Source organism: Diorhabda sublineata, chromosome 3 (genome assembly GCF_026230105.1).
Source record: "Diorhabda sublineata isolate icDioSubl1.1 chromosome 3, icDioSubl1.1, whole genome shotgun sequence".
NCBI classification, from domain to species: Eukaryota; Metazoa; Arthropoda; class Insecta; order Coleoptera; family Chrysomelidae; genus Diorhabda; species Diorhabda sublineata.
Window position 1 is genome coordinate 37,206,573 of NC_079476.1, and position 12,035 is coordinate 37,218,607.

The 12,035-nt window shown below is 32.0% G+C and overlaps 1 protein-coding gene across 2 annotated transcripts in view; it reads right to left on the bottom strand.

The window, feature by feature from the left end:
• LOC130441330 (homeobox protein SIX3) overlaps positions 1 to 12,035 on the bottom strand; it is a 90,027-nt gene that overhangs the window by 24,769 nt on the left and 53,223 nt on the right. The window contains exon 2 of one of the 2 annotated variants that reach the window (XM_056774953.1): positions 8,248 to 8,265. The exons of the other annotated variant lie outside the window; for it this stretch is intronic. Within the exon in view, the coding sequence (XP_056630931.1) occupies positions 8,248 to 8,265 (18 nt within the window). The remainder of the gene's footprint in view (positions 1 to 8,247; positions 8,266 to 12,035) is intronic. 2 annotated transcript variants of the gene reach the window in all.

Consider the following 12,035-nt stretch of genomic DNA (forward strand, 5'->3'; position numbering starts at 1 on the left):
AACGAGCGGCGACTGAAAGAGTTGTTCAACTTCATCAAGGTGCGAAAGGTTGGATACTTGGGTCACGTTCTTAGAGGAGAAAGATATGCAATACTCCAATTGATCGTACAAGGAAAGATCGAAGGAAAAAGAGGAGTGGGCCAAAAACAAATGTCGTGGCTACGCAGTATAAAACACTGGACTGGCCACCGTCGCCACTGTATGTACAAGGCAGTAGAAGAGGAAGAAGGATACGTTCTGAACATTGTGAATTAAATGACTCTCAAAGGATTCGCCTTCTTTGTAGTCTTATAAGTCTATTGCCACTCATGCTATTGAAACGGAATGAAATTTTTTATTCGCAGCGGTGCAGCTTCGCTAAACATTCAAATGAGACATGATTTTGATTGAGTGTAAGAGCACGGATCCTATGTCCAAATTTTCAGAAAGTATATGACGTACTACATTTTTTAGAATACCTTCTATTTCTTCCAATACTACATTGAAGATTTTCTTCATTATTCCTGGCGTTGACACCTTATTTTATCCATCACTGTGATGTTGAACTTGGCCGCTACTTAGGGATTTTGTTTGAATTCTACTATCCAATAGTTAATTGTCGCAAACTAACTCACACCAGTAAAAGTTATATACGATGGTTAATTTCGTACATTTTTATAAATTCACCGTTAAATTTCAGTTTTGATGGATGGAAACAAATACATTGATATTAACAACTTTTATAGATCGCTCTCTCATGTCGATAGGTTTACATTGTCTTTCAAAACAAGTTATGAAGTTATGAAGAAAAAGTAACGGAGTTTAGGAAGTGATCGAAAAAGTCAAACATTCGTTTTTAAAAAATTTATACGAAATTCAATAGAAAAATAGTTATAAAATGGCATAATCAAGAGTATATATTAAGTCATAGACTAGCCCTTGGCTGCATTTAGTATTCAAATTAAGAGATGGTATCACATGACTGGTCCCCCGCCCTAATTGCCCTCTATAGATGGCGATACTCTTTGTGCAGCGGTATGGGATATGGAAACACATCCATTATGAAACATGGCAGCTTTTGTTCGCGTTTTTTATCTACCACGCCCTAGAAAAGTGATACTGGTTCTAGATAATGTGATGTAGTACCCCTTATTTTTAGGACGAATGAGATATTTTATGAGGATGTTTGATGGATCAGCTAATATAGTAAAAAATATACCAATGGTATAAAGAAAGAAATTAACTGCTGTATATATCAAAATTGAGTCATTGGAATAATATTTTTAGCAGGAAACAAATAATACCGTTTCTTTTATTGAATTCATAACGGTTATGTTATGTTATGTTATATAAATATTATCTGAATACTGGCTAGACGCACTTTACTCTCAAAAATCTACCGCCTCCGTTTGTATCGAATTTCAAATTTTGTATTTTGGCAAATAGTTTTTAGGCGACGCCATCTGAAAGTTGTTCGTTCTGTATATTGCGTTTTGACTGTTCTATGTAGTTAAAGTGACAGTTCCGTGTGTGACTCTAATCACTTCAATATTGACAGTTTCACCTCGATGATTTTTCATAACCTTGAATTTTTAATTTTCTGAAATCATTTGTTTTGCCCGAAGTTTTGTCTAAATTAATGAATAACAATGAATGATGATATATATCATTAAGTACATTATATTGTTCAATAAATAAAATGTTTATAATTGTCTATTATTTAATTTCTTTCCTCAGTATAATTGAAAAAGTTTTGGATCTGATTAATTATTAAATACTACTTTGTACAACAAAACAAAGTAGCACTTTCAGTCCTTGGCATGCATACAAATAACTATTGTCGTGTATGAGAGTTAGTAACATGGAAAAGGTAAATTAAAAACAAAAAGAAATTTTCAAAAAAATAATTTTCAAACCAGTTGAATTGTATATTCATTTAGTTTTGGTTGAGGAGCATCGTGACACGTAAAATAATATAATCAATTGCTTATAAATAACATGGATATAATACAGATATACAAAAATGTACAAGAAGAAGTGACAAGGCAACTTCGGGACTTATAACTACATTTACAGTATCTCCACCAAAGTTACAATAAATGCTGTACATTTAGATGGCTACGATTGAATAAACTCGTACAATTTGAATATTCTTTAATAATTTATGTGCTAATACAAATATCGTAACAAGGTCTAGTGTCAGTAAGTTAGTAAAAAAAAAGGATAAATATTTTACTGAACTAGTTTCCTTAAATTTTTTCACTAATTTACTGACAGTAGATCTTGTTATGTGATTTCGGTTAAGATATAAATTATTATTGATATTAGACGTTTCTTGTTGACTTCTACGTCTATCACCATATCCTAATATCATTAAAATTCGTTCTTTTCCAGATAAACCATTGTGAGTTCCAAGAAACTTTAACAATAATAATTTATTGAAATGTCAAATTTGTTATTCATATCCACCTAAATGTATTATATATAACTCAAATGTAGCTATAACTCTGAAATTATGGCATTTAGGTATAGGAAACATAATATGGATTTCGATATACAGGGTGATCCATTTAAAATAACAAAGTTATTGTAATCATTGTGCATATTTCAAATTTGAGGGTAATTTATTCCTACTTGAAGAGGCTGATTGCGATATATCCAGTTTGTATCCCCATCTTGTAATAAAATATGTGTTCTTTTCTCCTTTTTCTTTTATCAACCTGTATCTCATGAACTAATAAGAGACAGCCTGCTACAAGCACGCTCTACATAGCTATTAAAATCAACATGGAATTCTCTCAATCGGTTATGACTTGCAATAAAGTTCTGAAAATGTGGCCTTCGTGTTCCGGATTAAAATAGACATTATCATCTTCCAATAAACTGACATGATGACAATGCAAGTCTGCCTCTAGTCCGGGTTTTGAGAAAAACAAACTTAGATCGCTGGCGCCATACTTCCTTCGCTGCAGAGCTACCAACATATGTGAAATGTCACTGTATCGTAGGTAAAATAAAACTACCCCGGTATTGGGTTACCGAATACACAAAACTGTGTTCTTTTCTATTATTTAAATAAACATACACTTAAAATGTTTTTGAATGGCTTTGAGAAAGTTTAAGGGGTTTGATTTTGTGCAAATATTTTAGGAGAATGTTAAATCTTTTGTAATGTAATACTTGACCTATACACGTCAAAATATCGGCTGGAATTGTGTACACAGTTGCTATTTGGGTATTTACGAATCAATTAGTACAAGTATTCGATCAAAAAAAATTGATTCAAATCTATATGCGTTTAGTTTTGAGTAAGCAATTCACAAAAATTTATCTATTCATCATGACTTCTAGATACCATTTCAGAAAACTACTGAAAGGTCTGGTTGCTTATTGTAGCATCATCCAACAAACTAAGTAATAGATTACGATAAAGCTTCGTGTCAATATAAAATTCTGACAACATACCAGTTGTTATAAAAAAATACGATGAAATAGAACAACTGAAAAATGTATCTCTTTCAGAGTTGCCATATTTAACTCATGACTGGAAGTTATCGGCTGATTACTTCCTACTGACTTCATATAGACAGTGTGTTCATAAAGTAACGTAACTTGATGATATTTCGAATTGGATTAGGTTTCCTGAAACAATATTCTCATTTTTCGATAGTATATTAATTGATAAATACAACTGTCAAGTGAGATAGTGATCTCCTTTGGGGAAAATAATCAGAATATGGAACGTTTCATTAAATTCAAAAAAGATAAAAATATTATTTCTACAAACATAAAGGGCTTAATTGAATTCCAGTTTATGGACACTAGTGATGGAAAAGGAAATGATATCAAAAACAACTTGCTACTCTTACAAAATTTAGACAATTAACAAAAATTGGAGCAGACAAAAAATGAGGTTACATACATAATAGACAAAAAAATTTCTGTTCAGACATAGTGATAATTAACACTTAGGCTTGAAGGTCCTGAGATCAATGGGTAAACTATGAGTCTAGTTCTTGTTTTGGAACCTTCTACGCACCAAAGAAATTCCATGATGCCCCCATATCATTAATATGACATCTTAGATAACTTTGTTCAATTAAAAGTCACCAGTTGTATTTAGCAAGTGTTTAAATGGAGCAGTTGATTACCTCGTGTCATACCAGGTGTTTCCATCTATCTTCGTAGGGACTGTCTTGCCAGGTGACTTCACAGCTACACAGATCTAGACTTTCTGGTGATTTTGCTGATCCCATTTTGACTAGGGAATCAACCTCTGTCTTATTTCTATCTCATTGTTTTAATTCAAACTAATAATAGTGTGTCATTATTCATAATTTGTATAAAACCGAAAATCCGACTATTGCAGTGATGAGTATGATTATTTTCCAAAAAAAAAAATAGATAAAAATGGATGCAAGATAGCAGAAAATGCAGTGATCGTTTGTATGCATGAACTGTGAGTTTACATGGACACCAAAAACATTTCGTGATGTCCATAGCAGGAAGATGGCGTCTTGGATGACCATGTCCGATTAAGAGTCATCAGTATTTCGCGTTTAAACGGAGAAGACTCATCAATGTGTATCTCATGCCAGGTTTTTCCATCTTTCCTCGTAGGGACTGTATTGACAAGAGACCCTCTTTACCAACTTTTTTATCAATTGCGCTTTAGCAAACACATTATCTAAGTTTTGTTTTTAATTAAAAAAAGTGTAACATAAACTCAAAAAATATCAAGATCTTTCTATGGTGATGGTTTAATAACTGTTTACAGCTGGTATGGGTGATTCAAAAGTTGAAGACGCAGACTAGTCAGGATGTCCCTTAACCTCAAAAGCAGATGAGAATGTACAAAAGCGGACGGACTTTCTTGTTCAAATAGAAAAATCCTAAAAGTCTTTATCTGTGTTTTCACATTCACCTAGCTCACCAGATTTAGCACAATGCGACTTTTGGCCCTTCACAGAAATGAAAAATTGTCGAAAAAAAATTTTACATCATTTTTAGCATTGAGAAGGACAAGAAAGAGCAGAGCGAATATAAACAAAATGTCTAGGATACTAATGAACTAAAGTCATCAAATTTAGACTTGTAACAAATTCCTTAAAGAATAATTCTGGAATAACATGAAGACTTATTAGTTAGTATTTACTTAATTTAATCATTTTCTTCTGATCTTTTGAACCCTTCTTCTTCTACTACTACTTCTTCTTATTCCTCTTCTCCTTCTTTCTCTTTTCTCAAGTCTTATTTCCATTTCTTGAGAAGTAGATGTCAAGCTTTCGTGCTATCACTTGAGAGGTCGGCCGGGAGGTCTCCTTGAAGTTGGTTTTTCATCCTTTACCCATTCAGCCCATCCATCTTTCATCATTCTATCTACGTGCTCTCTCCAATATCGTCGCCTCGATCTCGTACTATATCCTGAATTTTTAGATCTTCTCTTACAGCTTCGCTTCCTATTTGATGTCTTAGGCTCACTCCTTGGATAGTTCTCAATGTATTCATTTTTGCTTCCCTCAACATGTTCTTCTTTTTTTTTCTAGCTCACTCGAATTTTTGGGGTTGTTGTTCACAGATAGTTTACGTCTTGTAAGGTATTCTGCTATTACCATTGACGTTTTTTTACAGATATCTGCATATTAAGATTTTCGGCTGTTGTTTGGAGCCGATATAGCAAAAACTGCAGGTCATCCTCATTATTGACTATCAAGATTGCATTATCTTTATTGATCTATGTCCCAGCTTGTCTCCTACAGAAACTTCTTCCACGCTATTAATTATTTTATCCATAATAAAATTAAGCAAGAATTTGATGATGCTGTTTTGACCATCAGTAGGTACATTTTAGGTCGAGATAAATTTTTGAATAGTTGTTTGTATTCCTCCGTGCTTAATCATTTCGTTAACGATTTGTTCAGAGCTAGTCCCTTTTCTTGTTAGCTTCTTCTAAAAGTTCTTCTTTGTTTTAACCTTATCCTTTTGGTTTATATAGGTCATGTTTCATATTGGAACAGAAACTTTCTCAGTATGTCTTCTTTAGTTCTTTTATGGCATCATTCACTTTGTTTATAGTCACTTCATATTTTTCGTATTCCTCTATTATTCTTATATATATGATGTATGTTTTTACTTCGTCTGCGAACTATTCTTTAAAGCCTTCAGTTCAATGTATTCTTGTTATAATAATAATTATATAATAGTTGAATTAGCTTAAGATATTAATCAACAATACAAATCCGCACGTGCATTCCCAAAATCTATTTTAGTTATAAATGATCCACTATTATTTGCTTATCTTTTACCTACATTATACATTCCGTGTATATTTAAATCACACGTTTTCCGAGTAATTAATTAATTAGCACATAAATATAGGGATGGCAAATAAACATATTGTTTTATTCTAGTAGCTATTTCAAACAAAATAATGGAGAATTTAGGAAGAAAATAGTGGCGAGGCAACAAAAATAACCATAAAATTAAAAATTACTATTAGAAACAACATTATATATAACACCATAAAACATTGAATTGTTTAAACACACATTTATTTCAATGCGCCAGTTAAATAAATTAAATTTACCTTTTACATTGTTCGAAAATTTATTGACGACTCTGTATCATTAAACAGAATAATTCTGCCACAAACACAATTACTGTTCAAGGAATTAATATTCTACTCAAACTAAAATATCAGGCAATTACATACAACTTAATTACGCATTCTGTATAATAATTATCAGTCTGCTTTGTTATTAACGCCTACCGAGGTATCTAGCTGAAGTATGAAGACTATTTGCATTGACAGCAAAAACTAACTTAACAGTGATTAAATGCTGTTTTATCCAAAACATTCATTTGAAAATGATTTTAATTATTCTACCAAGCAATTCTGGATTTGAATTAGTATAATTACATCACTTAGTTTCGTATGTCATCTTGGCGATACTAGTTTTCGAACAGCATCGATATTTTCTGGCACAAGCCGATTTTTATCCTGTGGCGAAGTGTGATAACACGTTATTCACATCAGTGTTGCCATATCTCAAAACTTGAGCAGCGAATTTTGATTAAAGTTGATTATTTTCACTTTCATTTGTTATTTTTTGGTCGATATCCTATGTAATTTCTCTCCAATTTAAGTTAATGGGCTTATTTAAAAAAAAGCTTGCCGACTATGTATGAACCGACAGAGTGACTAGACAGATCATCATCTATCCAAGTAAACAAATATAGTTAATTAAATCAAACGTTGTCTAACCTCCAGTATTAATCAGACTTTATAAAATGATTTAAAGCTGTTTACATGTCGATAACTAGGAAATGTGATAGCGATAATAATTTTTTTGTCTGTACTGAGTACATAAAAACGTGTGATCGTCTCAACAAGAGCTGAAATAATGAACGCACATGAATTATTGAATCAATAGATAACGTATACGTATAAGTGAAATGGTAATGAAGAGTTGAGACGATATTTGCACTTGTCAGCAGGTTCTTGGCCTTTTCCTGATTTAAAAATTGCATATTCATGAGAAATAAAAGAAGAAATCGTTAAATTCACCAAACGAGTGAACCAAATAAATTATGATGACGGGGTTTTTTACAATAAATGTGTTCGATATTAATATTATATATTGCTATGTTATAATTTTGTTTCTACTTACAATACTGTGAAAAGTATCGAATTATTCAGACTACAAAAATAAGAAATTGAATTTTTGCCAAATGAAACGTGCCTCTGGAAGCGTCTTGATTCTCCAAGTGAGAATAGGTCGACTTTCCTATCCATGCAAAATAATATTTTGACTAATGAAATATACAGTATTGGAAAAATATCATGGTGTAATTTCGTTATAAGCAAATCACTTCTAATTCAACAGTGTAAATTGCAATCGATCGTCGCGATAAACTATGACAAACGTCCCAGTTCCACGGTATTTCCATTCCGATCTTTGATGACTACTAATTAGAATCGACATCGATCGGAGTTGAAACAAGAATGGGCAGTTTTACAAAGAGATCTCGTAGAAATATTTTGTTATGGTTACTTTAAAGTAATAATTGATTTTTGAATGTAAATGCGTTGGACTCCTCTTGGAATTTATCAGGAAATATGAATTGAATTTCCTGTAAACGTTCGGAAGATTTGATTCTTCAAGTGATGCTATCAAATCACATGACTCAATACCCTTAAAGTTTTCGTTACTGTTTATTTAATGAAAATTTCAAGTTATTTGTATCTTTGATATTATAATAACTTACCCTGTGTAAGGTCTTCCCCTAAAACAAAAATAAAGTAATGAGAATATTGATTTTTGATGTAGTAAATTTGAGAAATAAAATAAAGGAGACCTACAATTTTCCGTATTGTTCAAATAATCTGATATAAAGTTCAATTACCAACCAACAACTTCAAAATAAAAGAGAGCACACGCTACTAGTGATGCAGTGAACTTAGTTAACAATGCTACCAACCTGAATCATATGGAATCCTCTAGCGTGTCTTTACCATTTGTCTTGGAAAATCTAGTTTTTCAGTTGTTCTAAATTATTTTCTCGATTTATAACATTTTTGGAACGAGCACACAAGATAACTGCGGAAAATAAACGTTATTTCTAAAGCTTAACTCTTTCAAAAATTAACATACACCACGTGTACATTTTCCCGTCGTTTGTATACCAAACCGAACGGATACTGTAGGTAATACAACAATCCCTTGTTATTTTTCCCAAGTAAGAACACAGATCAAGATTGACAGTTAATTCTTTGCAAAATCCCTACAATCTGATTAAAGATACTACCCTCGACTATATAGGAAAATCAATTGGAAAAAATCACAACCGTTTCCAGCGATTTTAGAAAAGACCAATCGACGCATTCTGAATATTTGTTAAATTACGAAAGGCATTGCATTTTGTCAACACACTGTATTAATTATCTCACCAACTTTTTCATCATGTCGTACAAATCAAAATCTGGTTTCATATTTCTTTTAATTTGGTCTGCATAGATGCTGGTGTTATTTTAAGACAATGGTTTTAATAAACAAATTCAAAACTTCTAGAAAATTGTTATTGCGTATACGATGGATACATTTAATGTGAACATAACCTCAACCACATTTTGTCATTTGAGTATGATGTACACATCTAATCGAAAAGTACAGTCTCCAGACTGTCTTGAATATCCTTATCAGGACAAAGTGCATCAAAGAACTGAAAATATCGAACTGTTCACAAATGATGTTCATGTGACATACCAAGACATCTGACTGATTGGTGAATTGGAATATGAAATATTGGAGGAGGTAAAAGCAAATCAAAGGAAACGTGTCAGTAGTTTCCTTGATATTATTAGTCATCTGGCATCAATGTTATTAGAGGTAGTCAATTCTGGATACATTTGTTTACAAAAGTCATTGGAGAAATTCGGATGAAGTCAAAGAGACGTATCATACTTCATCAGATCAGTTTCAGATCTCACATTGTTGGTCAAATAATTGATTTAGAAGCCAATTATTTATTTTTTGTCCCGTACATCAAAAATAACCTGCTTGGTGATCAGATGAAGCCGTTTTACATTAAAAAATGGAGGAAAATGTCCTAAAATAAGTTTAAACTCAAGAAAACTATTTCAAAACCTCTCCAAAACCAGAAATATTGAAATTTTAACTTTAATAAATGGGGAGGCAAGTTTAGATTAATCTCTCTACATTTCAGTGTAGGTATATCAAAAACTGTTGATAAATAAATTGATTTCGGAGCTTATTGTCCTTCAACCAACCGTTAGTTACAACCTTGTTTCGAATCTCGAATAAATACACCCTTGTGTCACTTTTAGATGGAAAATTCCAGGAACTGTTATCATATCCTAATGGACGGGTATCCCACTAACAAGCGCCAGACTTGAAGCCGGGATTATTCTAAGCCTGTGGAAACTGTATGTGAGAGTTTCTAAATCATTCGGGTCGAATAGAGAGATATTTCCAAGGAAAGCTTCGAGCGTTGAATATGGAATGGATTTAGTCAACTTTACTCTCGAAAATTATCAGAAGTATTTTTGATATATTGATATAGACCTATAAGTAGTTTTGGAAAGCGTACTGATTAATTTTTATAAAAATGCTTATTTAAAATGAATATGGCATATCCAAAAATATACAATATCGAAGATTTTGGCATCCATAATAAAACAAGAACAAGTATACGATGATTGTAATAGAACTTACGATGAAATTATTAAAACTAATGTTTGGATGATAGAAGATGTGTGTGGGACTCTATTAACAACGAAAAATTCAATATAATATCATGGGCAAAAGAAACAGTATAGTCCCAGCTGCATTAAATACTAAATATGGTTTCGAAAGAATAAAGAAATTTACGTATCTGGACTCAATCATTATTGTAAGAAATAAATTAGATGCGGAGATAAAAGCTATGATATATGCTGGCAATCATTGCTATTCTTTAGAGACTTGCTATCACTCAAAATCAAAATCAAAGAAAAATATGTGGACCAATAAAAGATGAAGATATTTGGATCAGTGTATCGGTCATCTGGAGCAAATGCATGAAGAAAGGTAAATAAAGAAGTTCTATAAAAGAAGAGTAGAGCAAAAGAGGAATTGGAGGCATTAAAAAAAGGATCAGGAATAGGATCTAAAAAGAATGAAAGTTAAAAATCAGAAATAAAGTCAAAGGAAGTGGAGCTGTTCAATAAAAGAGGTCAAAGTTCTTCATTAACTGTAGAGCTGAGTAGTAAGTAAGTTTAGAGACTTTCTGCAGAAGGGCGTTTAACTAAAAATCGCTCTAAAATCGGCCGACCTATATTTGAAATCAAGACACTAATGGTGAGAAAGTCTTCGACGTTATGCAAAGATTTGCAATGCGTCCACTTGAAAAACAACATTATGTTTGAAATTCGTCTATAACATTATTGATACGAAAAAGTTTCCTCCTTGTAAAGAAACGCTGGTATGAGAATTATCATGAACGTAGATGGGAATTTTGTGAAAAGATAGAGCTACTCTGTATACTTGTAGTTGACTAAAAATAAATATTTATGTTTCTATATTGATTTTAGGTCTCTTCTGATTTAAAATTAGTTTTTTGTTTTCAATAAAGATAAAAATTTGACGTTCTGATTACTTTCGGTGCTTAAAGCCGCTTGACATGATGCAATAAAACGTGTAATGCATTGCAAGACGCAATATTTCTTGCTCAAAAACATGTGCAAATGAAGTTATGTTTCATACCCTTGCAACATTATTGATTTGGTGCCATTTTCATTGCGTGCAAGTTGCCATTCTAGGGTGAAGTCTAGTAGCTTTTCGCGTAACAACCAACTTGTCCATCAGGCTCCAAAAGCAGTTGCAGATATCGTTATTGTCAGTTATTCACTTCAAAAATATGTATGTCATCTACCAAATTGTTCGTAGTTGAGTGAACCATTTCTAAAAATTTTCTTTTTCGTGTATTATATTCAGTTTTAAGAATTGATGATAAATTTCTTCAAGAAAACAAAAGATTGTCTAGTTGTAATGTTGAGTACATCTCTGTATCCTTCAGAATCTAAGCGTCTAAATCAAACAAACGTTTTATTGAATTTCCCGAATAGACCATTGTTTCCAGAAATATCTTAACGACAAGTTTGTTTCGGGAAGTAATTTCTTTCTAGTACCAAAACAAACAGTAGTGTGTATGTCCTCTTTTCTCGTCTAATATGAAATCAAGAGTGTTTTGTTTATCTAACCATCTCAGTCCTTATAAAAGAATTAGGAAATTATCTTTGACAAAGCACAAACAACGTGTGTGCGTTTTTATTTTAATATGAGAATTGTTCATCGTACCATGGAAATTATATAAAAATTACGGTTTAAATTACTTCAATTTCTTATTTCTTAGACCTTTTGATATATTAATGCATCTAAATGTTCTTGATTTTAGGTCTCCTCTGTTTTGAAATTAGTTTTTTTTTTTGATAATTTTTAAAAGAAAGACAAATTTTGACGTTTCGACTTTTCTTTAAATCAAAATATGATATTGAC